The sequence below is a fragment of the Pundamilia nyererei genome, unplaced genomic scaffold (assembly GCF_000239375.1).
Source record: "Pundamilia nyererei isolate P.nyererei 1_Seehausen unplaced genomic scaffold, PunNye1.0 scaffold00148, whole genome shotgun sequence".
NCBI classification, from domain to species: domain Eukaryota; kingdom Metazoa; phylum Chordata; class Actinopteri; order Cichliformes; family Cichlidae; genus Pundamilia; species Pundamilia nyererei.
The window spans coordinates 228,388-243,822 of NW_005187549.1; the positions used below are offsets into that span (position 1 = coordinate 228,388).

General features: G+C 39.9%; 2 protein-coding genes across 2 annotated transcripts in view; one reads left to right on the forward strand and one right to left on the reverse strand.

Annotated features, from left to right (window-relative positions):
• serinc2 (serine incorporator 2) lies at positions 1-7,773 on the reverse strand. The gene is made up of 10 exons (XM_005744685.1): positions 7,643-7,773; positions 5,021-5,182; positions 4,647-4,834; positions 4,399-4,478; positions 3,673-3,810; positions 3,193-3,362; positions 2,109-2,199; positions 1,795-1,948; positions 700-915; positions 1-616 (listed from the first exon to the last, which is right to left on the reverse strand). The coding sequence occupies exons 1-10, from the start codon at positions 7,679-7,681 to the stop codon at positions 478-480; spliced, it is 1,377 nt and encodes a 458-aa protein (XP_005744742.1). The 5' UTR covers positions 7,682-7,773; the 3' UTR covers positions 1-477.
• A 2,150-nt stretch (positions 7,774-9,923) lies between these two features.
• Positions 9,924-15,435, forward strand: part of pkib (protein kinase (cAMP-dependent, catalytic) inhibitor beta) — a 29,263-nt gene continuing 23,751 nt past the window's right edge. The window contains exon 1 of the mRNA XM_013913744.1: positions 9,924-10,235. The gene's annotated coding sequence lies outside the window, so the exon portion shown is untranslated. The remainder of the gene's footprint in view (positions 10,236-15,435) is intronic.

The following is a 15,435-nucleotide window of genomic DNA, read 5'->3' on the forward strand; positions in this document are numbered from 1 at the left end:
TTACTGCATACAGGTTTAAAAGAATGTCAGCTTTATTACTTATATTGAGTCAAAGCTACATGTCAAATTTTTTTACAGATATCAAATGTATGCAAAACATTTAAAGGGCACAATATGTGAAGTGGACAAAAGTGTGAAAAACAAAAACAAAGGGTAACTCAAATACATCTTAGAAACCTAAACATGTTCCCATCAAACTGAAACAGAGTCAATGATTAAAAAAAGTATGATGTAAATGTAGTGAAACACCATTCCCCATAGAAATCAGCATTCATTTGGTAATGACCTATAAAAGGCATATAGTGCTTTCAATTATATTTGCAACAGTGGAGAATGAGGAAAAATTACCTGAGGTGACAAACTGGAATGTGATTAAAGCTCTTAAGCTCTGTTTCTGTACAACATCCAAGCAGAACAAGTTTAAGCAAAAGCTTTCTTTACTTAAGGTACAAATGGCAAAAGTGCAGATGGCGGCTTTTAACTGAAATCCCTGTCAGGGAGCACCAGCGGAGCCACCAGAGTCCAGAGATAGAGGCCCAAGCCGATCCAGCTGGAGCTGATCTTCACCCAGACGGCTGGCATGCTGGACTGCATGGCGTGGTAGTCAGTGTCAGGCCTAGAGAATCACAAGAGACAGTCAGCACTGGGAGAGAAGAGAACCTCTTTAAGATGTAGTGGCAGCAAACAGGACATACTTACTTGTACCAGTTTGTGAGCGTCATCATGATGTAGAGCGAGGCCAGAAAGAGACTGAAGTGGAAGAAGGAGTAGCTGTAGGTCACTCCATCTTCCTCATTGTCCACAGCCCGTCGGACTCCGTCCTCCCCCGCGGGGGCCTCTTCGCTGGCAGTCAGACCCTGACCTTCCTCAGTCTGCATCAGTCTGTTCACTTGAGCATTGTTGGATGAGCGGATGCTGTGATGGGGAACAGCATGAAAAGCTCACTTTTCACAGACAACAGAAAATTTCAGCAGCTTCTTATTGTGGATGCAGACGAACTGGTTTTGAACTGGTTTCCATTTTGAACTAAGTGAATATTTAGATTTCTTATGCATTTTTTTTCTACGTTTCTCTGTGTGGAGTTTGTGGTGTGTTTATTACAAAGTAGATTTTTTACAGCAACAATTCAATGCCACATGCAAACAAATAATTATATTTTTGGCCACTCCATTATTCACCAGCATGTTTGATGGGTCTTTTTGTATCTACCGAAGAAGAAATGTATCCTGCAGTTGTCTCTCTCTCAGTTGTCACATGAACTTTTAACCCCGTAAAAGTTTTCTGTTCATGGAGGTGATACTTTCTGAAATTTGGTGGTTGGGGCTTACAACACTCAACCTGTCTGATAAGTAAATATGAACACTCTGCGAGTACTTGACTAATCAGTTTTAGTCCAGATTGCAGGTAAACTTACTTAAAGTTTTACATTCTGAGAGTCTGAATCCTCTTTACTGCTACTGCTCATCTCTCTTCCTGCACTGACTCAATGACCTTGCTTGAAAATCTCTATCAACAGCAGCACAACTTAAACATCCTCTATGCTTCCATATATGTTTTATTGTCCTTTTTTAAAAGCTAGTAGCATTTATGTACTACAACAATCCAGTATAGTCATTTGGATGAACAGCAGGGTTCCTTTTTTACACTTCCGCTGCTTAATCAACACAATCGTGTGTTTAACCATGTTGATTTGCTTCAATCTGAAGCATTTTTGATATTTAATGACCCCACTGACAGACAGAGCTTGATAACACATCAAACACTTCTTTTCTTTCAGCAGCAGCAGTAAAATACCTGGCGTAAAGAGTGCAGAACAGGAAAATGATCAATCCCACGATGCCTTGCGCATCCCACCACTGGGTGGTGCCGGGGGCTGAGGTGGGTCCTGGTGCTGGAGTTGGGCTGCTGGATTGGACCAAGCTCAACAGGCTGGGGTTACACTTCCGGTCTGAGGTGGGAAAGCAGGAAGTCGGGTGAGCACTAACAGTTAGCGATGAGAATTGTCTCCATTAAGACCACAACAGCATGTAGCTCTAAAAACACGTGTACTTGTTTTCTTTAGCTTTGAATACACTGCAGCCATACAGTGGCTCAATTATTGGACTTACTGGGGTTGTTGGTCATGGCTGACCAGGTGACATACATGGTGTAAAGGGAGATGAGGGAGGCCTGAAGCAGACCTGAGGTGGGCTGTGCCTCCTGTGGAGACGTGGAGAAAGCCAAACGTTAGAAAAGAAGGCAGCGTCTGTTAATCAAAAGGTGTGGCCCTGCTCCTGCAGTCTGCATGTCTGTGTCTTTGGACATGATACTGAGCTTGCCCCTGCTACATCCATCTGAGTGAGTGTGTACAAAGCAGTTAGTGAATATTGTTTTTGTAAAAATGCAGTTTGAGTGAAGCACCATCATAGTACCAGCCCACAAAGTCCTTTTATCATTAACACAAACCTCATTATCAAATAAAATCACATCAAGTGCAAGTAACTGAAGTTAGAAGTGAACTCAAACAAATTGAATTTAACATTACACTGGACAGCTGTAATAGCCTGAATTAGTCACTTGATTACTGATCTTTTCTCATGAGAAAAGTCTTTTCAGTGATTTTTTTCTCACTTTCTTTGCTACGGCACAGGAGCGGCAGACAATGCTCCAGTGAAGTTGTCGGGGCTTTAACATACGGTGGCCCTGAGAGGTCAAATGCACCGCAAACAGAAAAGCGCTCCAAAAGCACACAAAACACAATGGAATTGAATAAAACACACTGCAAAGAGAGAGAAAAAATGATGCAAAAGCTACAAAAAAATAATTACAAAACACAACAGTGTTTCTGTGTTCAACGTTTCTGGGGAGACAGTAACATGACAGAACAGCTGTGGAAGTGACAAGCTAACAGTGAACAGCTAATAGCAAATGTATCTACGGTGTTATATGAATCATGTGTTTAAAACTTGCATCTTTTTCTCCCTACAACACTGATGAACCCTCAGTTGCTTCTAAGTGTATCTCAGTGCAATCCTTTCTGTGATTTCTGCAGCTGGTCCGTGGTGTTATTGCGACCCCAGAATCACTGCCGTCGTGTTTTGCAAGCTTTTTCTTAAGTTCCAATCCGTCTGACCTCTCAGGGCCACCACATTAACGTGGCAGCAGCTTTTTCTGTAAATTATAGAAGTCTATCTCCTCAAGTTTCTACATCACCTGGACTTTGGGCAGAATGGACACAATGGACACAATGATGCAGAATATGAAGTTGAGGCTGATGAAGACTTTGTGCTCTGTGCAGTCGTCAAGTTGGGTGTAAAAGATATAGAAGAGCACAATGGCTGTAAACGCCAAAGCGTAGTTGATGAAGGTGACGGAGAGGAGAGCTGTGGGGACAACACAAGAACAGAATCAGAGACAATCGTTTTAAAGTGACACGTCGCTGGGTCGTATAGTAACACTGACTCACTGAAGTACCAGCTTCTTGATCAAAATCCTAGACTTTTACAGCACAACCTCAAAGTTAGTTCAGTGGCTTTTATGCAGATAAATTATCTGTATAATGATTAAGGAAAAAAAAGTAGTACATGTAGTTTAAACATAGCCTAATCTTACATAATATCCCGTACTATCCCTTATCTGGGAAACTCCAGCTTCTCCACAGAACTATCACTTGAAGATCTGGTAGTATTATACCTGCAAACCAGCACTTGGTGTTTCCTTCCTCCGCCTTCTCGAGCCAGGACTGGTTCCAGGAATGGGCAAAGTCAATCAGTAGGATGAGCTGGATGATGATGAAGATGAAGGAGCCCACCATGCCGAAGTAATACCACACTTGTAGCAGACAGAATGAGATCAGTTAAGTTTCCACAAGTTCGCTCTCTGTGTGGTGTTACAGACATTTGTTTACAACAACATGAATCTGGATCAGGAGCATCGTCATTAAAATCTGATCAGGCCTAACAGATAAGACACGTTTCCATGGTAATGCAAATTCATGTGAGATAAGCCCTGTACTGATAAACAACTCTTAAAGATCTATCACAACAAAGCTAAAACCTTTATACTGAAAGACTTAATTTTATGAGTTACTGACGTTAGAGCTCAGCTCTCTTCTCTGTCGCTGTCCAGGAATCTGTCAATGCTGCATAGCATTGTGGGAAATTTATGCCAAGACTACTGGGTTCATACCAAGTTTTAGACATATCAAAAAAAAAAAAAAATGTAGATACTACTGAATGTCATACTCTACATCAGTTATGGACTAATACACTAAACAATACAATGGTATGTAACTGAATACTAATATAAGTCCCCACTTTAAGTTTCCATTTTCACAGAATTTCAAAAAGTTTAACTACAGGCATTAAGATTCAAGCTCGAATTTTATCAGAACTGTCCTCACTGTGGCTAAAACCATACCTGTATTAAAGTCTCCATCTGGAATGAAGAACGCTCCCACAGTTATACCAACCAGCACCAGAAACTTGAAGAACCAGAAACTGAGGGAAAAAAAAAATCAATGTTATTCCATCTATGTACACACAGCAAACCGGTTTATCAGTGTTTGTGTAAATGCATTCTTAAAAGGTGCAGTGTCCACGTTTGGCCACCAGAGGGCAGCATGCTGTGGCAACATGGAGCAGAGAAAACAAAGCTGCAGCACTAACCCGTTCTGGATGGCTGCTCGGGGATCCTTGCTGCTGCGCACTCGGATCATGATGATGGAGAAGAGGAAGAAGAAGCAGGCCATGGCAAAGCACATGCGGTACACAGACTTGTAGCCCACGATGATGTCACAGTTCACCTTGTTCTCTATGCCAATTATGTGCGAACCGCCGACGCAGAACCCTGGAATCTGACGTGAACGCAAATAGGAAATTAAAGGGTGAAAGGGCAACGGTGGGGTACAACTGATTCATCTAGATTTATCAGGAAGCTCTGGGATAAAATAACCCAATTCAAACATCCAGTTAGGTCACTTTGAAATATCTGTGTTGATGGATTAATAAACTGTTTTCATAGCCATTAAATCTCATTCAACCTTTTTAAGATTTTCCTCCATGCCTGGCAGAATCATGATGATGGACACCAGCGTGCCCAGCAGCAGCAGGAAGGAGAAGGCCAGCCGGCTGATGGTGGAGTTGTATGTGGAAGGGCAACATGATGACAGCAGGCAGGAGGCCGAGCCGCACAAACAGGATGCCTGGAGAAGGACGAAAGAGAGAAATATCAGGACAGCTTCATATTTTATGCAACTCAGGGATAGGACTCGGGGGGTGTAGGATAATCAGGATAATGCATGCATGGCTTGCAAACACTGTGGTTAGGAGGGGGGAAAAAACAAAAACAACAACAAAAAAAGATACCGTACTGCTGCTGCTGTCAGGGGCAACCATCTTTCTCTTTCTTCTGCATGTTTTCAGGAGAGCAATGACAAGCCATTCTTTCCTTCCTGTGGTACTAATCAAGTCTGTGATTAGAGATGCCACCATAACAAATCTCTCCTCCTGTCTGTTTCTGATCCGGCGCTGCAAACCGGATCACGCAGGACTTCTGCATGATTCACGCGCTTGCTGCTGAGAGGTGTATGAAGCACCGAGGCGGAGACTGTAGCTGAGAGCAGCCATCCTTCACTAAATATAAGCATGCTCCAGAGGACACGAGCCCAGGGTGTAAACACTGCAGCTGCGCTGAAAAGCATTCGGTTTCTACGGCTGAGCCGGGCCTGTGCCACAGACTGCTGGCAACAAACAGCATGAACTGAACAGCTGACCAAGTCAGTGACACATGTATTAAACCCAATCGTGAAGTTTCTCCAAGACTGCCAGAAGAAACCGGCTGTGATTACCATGCATGTCAGCTAATTAAATATTTTGGTTTTACTGTACAACATGAGAAAAGGTGAATGGCAAACTTCAGCACACCTAGAATCTCTTCCAGAAGGTGGATTTAGTGCCACATTTAGAGAAAAACCGCCTGAACAGCAGTATTTGATATGACCACCTTCAATCTTTAACACAGCCTCATCACTCTTAGGCAGGCTTTCTTGTCATTTCCTTCATCTGCAGGAATAGTTCTCCAGGCTTGCTGAAGGTCATTGAAAGCTCTTCTTTGGATGTTACCAGCCTTTTACTTTGTTTCCTGTCAGGATGATCCCACTGCTGCTGCTTCACTAATGTTGAGGTCAATCCATGACTGGTAGTGTGTTCTGTTTTTATCCAGGAACACCAGGAATCGGCAGTTGTTTACTTTGCTAATGTATCTGTTATGTGTAGACACAAAAAGGGTTCAACTCTCTGACTAAGGTGCCTTTTTATGCTTGAATAATTTTTAGGTCAGCGTTACTGTGTCAACAAACAAAAAGATAAGCAAAACAAAAAAAACACTCCCCATTAAATAAACAGGTACAACGATTGGACTAACAAAGAGAGTGAAAAAGCAATGCCTGGCTTCTTGAAATCAGAATACTGCACTATATTTCACACTGTAGTCATTTCCACATTTCCAGCTCTTAGAAACTGCAATAAATCTCAGACTCTGTCCTTAACAGCATGAACGATTTCCTCTTCTTGGCAAATGTGGTCATCAGAATGAGAAAAAAAGTTTCGGTTTTAGTTGACGTGATCTATGGTCCACCATCACAACGTATTCCTGCGCCCAAAACACACCACTGTTACTTTAGATGACACCGCGATGAGGAAGTGACGACATCTGAGTGTGTTAAAAAGTCAAAAGTTCAAAAGCTGCGACCTTGGATTTTGTTTTAGGACATTCGTTCGCTACATTTTCCTTGCAGAACCACCTTTCATACTTTAAATGTTCCAACATGTGACAGGATTTAATGTTAGCTACCGACCCTGGATCCGATATTTGAATATGGCAGTTAAAATAAACAAATAAAATGTTAAAGTAGTGCTTGAAAAACTCAAAATGACGTTGTCTTGGAGGTTTTGTATATGCTTTGAAACACGGATCACAATCTTCAAATTGCCGAGAGGTAATCTAATCAGTTCCCACTGAATGACGTCTTCACTTACGTTTGATTTCAGTTTGAACAAGTCATTAAAAACGTTGGTTTTCATCACAATATGTTGTGTCAGAAGTCTCAAAAACTAGATCATCATTTGCACATGAACAGCACAAACAGTGCTGTTTTTTTTAATGTGGCACGTGACTTTATATCTGAGGAAACTCCGGAAACTCCACCTTGGACAGCTAGCTGCGTCGTCTACTGATGTACTGACTGAAATGATGTGGGTCGTAGCCGCAAACCTTTCTCCACGTGTCTAAACTCACCATTCATCGTCACTTTAAAACACTAAACCACGTTACTCACTTTATCTGCTAAAACGCTTCAGAAAGTTGATAATTCCGACGTCCCTCGAATCCAACTATCCAGCACGGATTTCTTTAGAACATTAAAGAAAGTATAAGATCAAAGTAAATGTCACAGGACATGTGTAGTGTTAAGTTTGTCAGTAGGCTAAAGGAAACTAATCTAATTTTAGCAGTTTCACTTGAAGTTGTGTCATTTCCCTTGCCTAATGTCGGCCTGCCTAGTAAAGCAAGGCAAAAGAATTAGATAAAAACAAAGAAATAAGGACGTTTAAAAGCTACTACGTATTTCATTTGCAAACACGACAACCGGCAAATGTATACTTACACAACTTCCGAGTGAACCCAGAGCCAAACAAGCACCCATGATGTTTTAATTCCGTAAAAGTCTCGGTAAAAGTCCTCAAAGCTCGAAAAGTTCAGGAAGAAACTGACGCAAAACAATGGAGTCAGGTTAATTACACGGAACACATTGACAGACGTCCGCACGAGATCTTCAAATTAAAAGATTCTTTGTCTGCACGTACACAATTAAGGGATAATCCATAACTGAAAACACAAATATTTCAGTTAATCATACATGTTTGCATTAGTTTACACCCTCATATGAAATACAAATAATCCGCGGAACGCTCTGTTGCTGTTAAAACTGTGGCTGCTCTGTTTTACTTTGACGCCTAATCGACTGCACTTCCGGCACTGCTTGGCTAAATTGGGTAAAACTGCGCGCGTGACAGTTTTCTCTGGGGCGTTACTGTTAATAACCAGATATTTGGCTTTTGGCCATCCAAAATTATTGTGATTGAATCCGTGAGTTGTCCCTCCAGAAATGTGGCCAATTATGTGCTAATGCGCAACAGCGAAAACGCCCTTCTTTTACAGGCCTTCAAACACCTAAACCAAAACGTACATCACGTTTTCTTAGAATTCCCTACTAAATTTCTCAGTGAACTATGGTCAAGTAAAAAGAATAGTCATTAAAAAAGCAGAAAGACAATATTAAATAGTATTATTATTATTATTAACAATGATTTTATTATATGAGAAACATGTTTCCTATTATGCTGTTTTAATGAGTGTTCTCTAAAACCATAGGGTGTTGTGTCGTCATCCATTTTATTGACATTTTAATTCTAGTGATCATTTTATAGCGTTCCTTTAAATGCCTTAACATTTAATGTCTTTGTGGTAAAGAAATGTTAAATACATGTTTATTTGATTTATTACAGCTTACAGCACAAATAAAAAAGAAAAAGAAAAAGTAAAAGTAAATAAAAAAAAACTGAAGGTGAGTTTAAAGCAGTAGGGTGCAAACCTCCATCTGTTTGTGTGTCTGACCTTCAGGGACGCGGTGAAGGTGTTCAGCTGTGAGTAATTTGTTACGGTGCAAGGATCTATTTTCCGCCTCTTCACACTTGCTTTCTCTACCAGATAAAAAGATGTTCAAATCAAACCCTTTGATACATAAAATCATAATCAATCCGATGTTTTTCCAAACATTCCGTGTGTCATTAGACTTGTTCTAGATGTCATTTGATAATAAGAGGTCCACTGAACAAAGTATTTAGAGTGTAAAAATTGCCTGTTGACTAAAACAACCTCAGAAAGCGCTTTGCTATTACAGCATCGCTCTTCTTCTCTTAATGTTTTAAGGTGGAAGCCTTAAACAGCCTTGGCATGCATATTGCAGTCTCACTGCAATCTCTGCAGTAGGAAGGATTGAAATATTTGTGGTATTTAGGACTAAAGACATATGGTGGACTTATCTGATTCAAAGGGCATGTAAACAAGCGATACTGCTTCTGATCATCTAAACGTATAAAAAAGGCGCACCCCTCACTCATAAAACAATGGTACAAACCTTTGAGCCACAAGACTAAGCCCAGAAAAGAAAAGTAACAACGGAAATTGTAGCAAATTACCTTCAAAATAAAATAAAGCTATTCAGATCAATGACTGTAGAAAACAGATTACAGAAGGCAAAATCAATAATATTAAGAGGTGGAATCTGTTTTGATCACGATAATTGGTTTGTGTTGATTTCATGATTGTTAAAAATCTGCGATAATTTTGTCATGAAGGGTTTTCAAAAATTAAGGAAGAGAAGAGGGTCAATATCTATTTGGTAAGTAGAAAATGATACAGTAGCCAAAGGCTTACAAAGATTATTATGTAAGGTTGCCATTCTTGTACACTTGTGTTTTGGTTTGCACTTTGCACCTCCTTACACTCAGCTGCACAAGTCTGCCCTTTAACTTATGTTATTATTATTATTATTATTGTTGTTGTTGTTATCAATAATAATAATAATAAATCATCTATATGCTATTTGCATATTTTTAATTGATTGTTTTCACATTTTCTATTTTATTTAGTCAAACTCTTCAAGCTTTCCAAATCCCTCCTGCTTGTTTTTAACTTTTTATGGCTGTTACTGTCGTCCACTAAATACAAAGCGGATTTGCTGTCATTGTAAAATTAATTGACATTACAACTAAGTACTGCTTTATTTTTTTAATCCATATATTCAATGAATCTTTCTGTTTCTGTCATCTTGCCTACTTTTTCTAAAGCTTGCTGTTGCTCTTATTTTGAAGGCCGAGTTCCCCTCTCTTCCTGTATCTCCCGGCCTAAGCACGTGCGTCTTGACCCGCCTCCTTGTTGCCGCTGCTAAGCGCGCAGTGAAGCGCTCCTCTGTCCGTGTGCTGTCACCGCTCATCATTTAGTCCACCGTGCCGCGGGTCCGGCGCTGTCATCTGGAATGAGGCGGTGTGGTGTGTCGTATCGGACGGACTCCTTGACACTGCGCACATTCTCTTCTTCGTCCCTGCGGAAGATGGTGGCTGGCGGCTAATTCCAACTTCTTACTCCTTGGAGGTCCCTTATGCCCCCCCTCGCCTGAAGCGCACTGAAATCAGTTGGTGAGTGTTCGTCGTTGCGCACATATACCTACACTTGTTCTGCTCTACAGGTAGGACAGCAGACTGTTGCCTGCTCATGTGCCTCCGAGGCAGACTGCAGGAGAGCTGCTGGTTCCATAGATTAAAGGCAGGGTGGAATTATTGTGGCATGCTGGAGCCATTATGTACACCGAAAGTGATTAAAAAAAGAGAGAAAGAAAGCAACAGGAGCACCGACTTATCTGCCAGCAGCACTCACATCTGGCACCAGCTGAAGGCTCGTTCAAACCGAACAGCACCTTATTGTAAACGTTGACAGGTGTCAACTCCAGCAGCCTACCTGTCAACTCCGTATGAGCTGGTAGCACTGAGCGCATCAGCTGTTCACATAAAAATGCCACAGGCTCCCAGCAGCGAGGTTGATGGTAGCTGGATTATCTGCTTTATTAAAAGGTGGGTAAACTGTGACCTTCAGGCATGAAGTGTTGAGATAATTCTCAGGCTGCGTTTAAAATGATTGAAAACAATGATGGATGTTCGCAGGAGAACAGGCTTTTGGTTTCCATAATCTACCACAAACATCACTACAAGAGGCTGGAAACTCTAAACCTTCACTAAAATTAATCTTTTATAATGCTTCATACCTGCCTATTATATATTAACAGGTGACACTGTTAAACCCTTTAATCTACTAAACTCTTAATAGCCTTGCTATGTTTGTCCTTATCCATGAGTTTCAGACCCCCTAGTGAGCAAAGGGCCTTGAACAAGCCTCAGTCTTTATGCTTTGGTGAAGCTAAACGTGTTCCCAAAAACAGCTCAGGATTTAAAACCCTGTCTGCCTGCTTCTCTGTGTTGCATCATCTTGCACGAGCTCTGTAGTGAATCATAGTTGTACAATGTCAGGTAAAGAAATTGCAGTCCGGGGTCGGCCTGGGTGTTAGCAGAGCCTTCCTATTTTTCATAGTCATTTTAGCTCCGAGGCACTTGGTTTCAATTTATGATTTCACCCTGTGTTAATTACATCACCATGAGGTCATGTTTGAGAATCAGCCTCAGTTCTGATCAGTAGCTGGCACCAGTGGGGCTTTTTTTTGGCCTCTGTGATGCAGTGATACCTGTCAATCACGCTGTGTGGACAATGCGGTCTCAAACCAGTGGCTCCCTTTGTTTTTGACAAAACCACTAAAGGAATGTGAAAATTAAACTCTTGATTTTGCTGAATCTCAATAGCAGTGGATGTAGACACATATATAGTTTGTCTTCATTAAATTAAAATTGACTATATTCAAAGCTGTTGGGCTGCTATTTGTTATGAAATGGAATACTTTTAATTTTATTTGTTCTTGGACAGCTCAAAGTGGCCCGCAGAGCTTTCTAGTTACTCTATTTCAATGTGGGCCTACACATTTTTTCTTTTTCACTGTTGTTCTGTTTTTCTAGTATTTAAAATAATCAAATATTGCAGTGATTATAGTTAAATAATCCTCCTAACCAGACCAGCCAACTGCAGAATAGTCACATGTGGTAGAATATTAACATATATCGATAGGTTAATTTATACTTAATAGGCGGTGGCGACTTCATTAAGATAAGATTAGACCTTAGAGTATAAAGCTCCTTGAGGCAACTGTTGTTGTCATTTTGACACTGTATAAATAAAACTGAATTGAATTAGACAGCATGTACTTTATTTATTCCAACATCGGAAAATTTGTGACAACAGTTAAAAATGTTTTTGAGACAATAGACATGGCTTAATAAGCAGGTATTATAACGCTCCATTATGTCTCAAGGCTCCGTACCTTTTTTTTAATGTCAGAAATTGTTATAAAATAGCGCTTTTGTAAAGATTACCAAACCCTGCCCGTGTTGTTATTATTTTTTATTCATTTATTTTTGAGTTTTGGTCGTGTTTGTTGTAACTTATTCGTTCTTCTACAAAAGGAATCCTTTTGATGTTAAAAAAAACGACCTATTGTAACCTTTTATACTGTATAGTCACAGCAGTGTTGGCAAACAACTGCCTCAGCAAGATTAGCATTGATCTAAAGTTGTGTTTCTAGCTATTTGAAGAATATTGTCATTACTTAGTGGGGCTGTTTAGGTTTCATTCAACTCCCAGTATGATACCAGAAATTTGGAAGTGGGTAACAGCTGCGTAATTCTTGGTTTAAAACAAAAAATAGAGCCGATCTGATTTTTATTGGTAGGCCAGTATTATTGACCGATGTTAACTATTTGCTGATCTATTTGCTAATAAGGGAAAATTTAACATTGTACATTACTTTACGTTGTACAGTTTTCCACCAGAGGGCACTCAGCAGTATTAGGAAAACATACGTTTGCAACCCCATACATAAACGTAACAACCAGCTAAATGGAGAGCGTCAAAAAGTATAGTACACATAACAAATGTTAGGGAAATCTGTTTATGTTTCGTGTGTCTAAAAGAGCAAAAAAAACAAAACCTGGCTGATATATTAAAATATTTTGGATTTTTAAAATCACCAAATATTGTTACTGACATTGATCTTAAAAATCCTATATACATATAATCCTATATACATATAATCCTATATACATTGGGCTTTAACCAAAATGGCAAATGAGTTCCATTTTATGACAGAAGCCTGGGTAATGAACAGCATCTATCTTAGGTTATGAGCTACTAGTAACTTGGCCTAAACAAGATACTTTTATTCTTGTTCATGCTCTGCCAACTCTGGTCAGAGCAGATAGTTATTGTGCTTGTGATATTCCAAACATGTGTTGCCACCTAGAAAGTTGCAGAATACCCTCTGGTAATTTGTTGAATGCTGGTGCCAATAGATCACCAAATAGCTAAGATCACCCAATAATATCGGACTGCCAATAAATCAGTCAGGCTCTACTTTTTGCTAAACAGTCTCAATGAGAGCAGTGCGAATAAACCAAAACAAATGAACAGCGAAACCAAAACAAGTAGCTAAAATAGGCTCAAAAGCTTTGTAAAGCTGCTTACATAAGAGGTGTCACTTTTAACGTATGTTGTTGGCTTACATTTAGCTTTAAATGAATTGACCATTTTGTTACATTAAAACAAATCTTTCTTAAATAGTGATCATACCAGCTCTGATGTTGGTAAAATACAAAAACATAAAAGTTTCGAAGCTTTTCAAATGTACTTGTGTAAGCATTATACGATGCAGGAGTGGAAGGATTGTACTGCATCCTGGTCTTTCTTGAGAATCAGTCTTCACGTCACTTTGTTTTAACATTGATGATGGTCGACAGATGATGGCATCACACCATGCTCTCCTCCCACCCGTTGTGATTTCGCAGTCCCAGAAGTGCCAGATGTGGTTCGTTGCTCAGTCCTTTATCAGTAACCTCCTGAAAACAGTTCCAGTCAGCATAATTGTATCTTTTACAAGAACCAAGCATGCCAATGTTATCAGTAATCAGGTGACTGCTCTACCTATAAAACTGTTTAATCTTCAGTGGCCTCCACATTGCTGAGCAGCTTATCTTCAGCTCTTATCTAACAGTTCCTCTCATTAAAAGCCAAGACTAAGTAAGAACTAGCGTGTATCGAAGTTTAAGCAACACTGATGATCTTTAGACCAAAGATATTAAAAGCTGATGTGTTGTGTTGAGCAAAATTCTGTAATAATTCTCAAAACTTGAACATTTTGTTGGCAAAAAGATTGGAGGGATTAGTTTACAATATATGATAAGTGGACTGGTTTTTATATAGCGATTTTCTACTTGAGCACTAAAAACACACTTTAGATTGATTCTCAACAGCAACTTTAATGACTAATTTATTACAGATTACGCATAACAAATTTACAGTATGGAGGTTAGCTATAAGCCATTTATCCAGCTAAAATGCACCATTGTCGGTAGTTCTAGTGTTTAGTTTTTTTAAAATGTAATTAGGTAGTCTAACGAGGTAGTCCTGCTGCTAATACCACAGATTGTTTTAGGGGTGGGAGAAAATGTCATACTTAGCCATACTGCTAAACTATTGCAATACTTTCATGATATTAAAAGTTAGATTAAAAATTGCTGTTATTCTAAAAGGTTCATCCACCAATTTAACCCACTAGAGCAGGGGTGGGCAATTCCAGGCCCCAAGGGCCGGTGTCCTGCAGGTTTTAGATCTCACCTTGGGTCAACACACCTGAATCACATGATTAGTTCGTTACCAGGCCTCTGGAGAACTTCAGGACATGTTGAGGACCTAATTTAGCCATTTAAATCAGCTGTGTTGGTTCAAGGACACATCCAAAACCTGCAGGGACACCGGCCCTCGAGGCCTGGAGTTGCCCACCCCTGCACTAGAGTCACTATTTAATAACTTATAGTGGTGGCATTTATCATCTTGCAGTAAAGAAGATGAAACTCAGAGGTTGTAAATGGCAAACAGCAGGAGAAAGCTAACAACGGAGCCACTAAACTAATCCGATGCATTATTAAAACTGAATGATAACGATAGACACACACACCAATACCATAATGGAGTAATGACATCATGGCTCTTTGACTTTTTGGAGATATTGTTTTCTTATTGGGTTATACAGATATTTTAATATGTAAGTAACAATACTGTAACCGAAAGGACCCGACGCGACTCAGAAGCTCACGTTTTGCTTTTTATTATATTCACAGTGTTTCTGTGGCTTTTCACTGTGCGCTTCAACACTTTGCAGTGCTCACTGTTCCGACTTTGCACCGGCTCTTTGCTCCAGCAGCTCTCTCCTCCTCTGCGGCCTGGCCGCTACTGAAATAGGGAAGGCATGATTAGATGATGCTTGCCGGCTGCGAAAACCAACCTTCCCTGACACCACATTCTGAACCCGCTGCTCCACTCCTTCCCTGCAGCTGAGCCACAAACCACACCAGCCACAAATACATTTAAATAATAATTGTTATAAAAATCTTTATGATAAAAAACACATATACACACTCACAAATGACATGTTCATCAGAATATTAAGTACGCTAATGATCAATCAGACTTTATTTATGCAGCACTTTGCAAAGAAATCAACTCGGCTCAGAGTGTTATAAGTAACTGACAAAATCTAAAAAAAAATATCAATGCATTTAGAAATGACCGTATCCACAAAGCTGATGAATCTAATTTTGAAAATGATCAGCTTGTTTCAATTTCAGTTTATTTTTATTTATATAGTTGCTTTAAAGCATTTTATATGAGAAGATAAAGAACCTA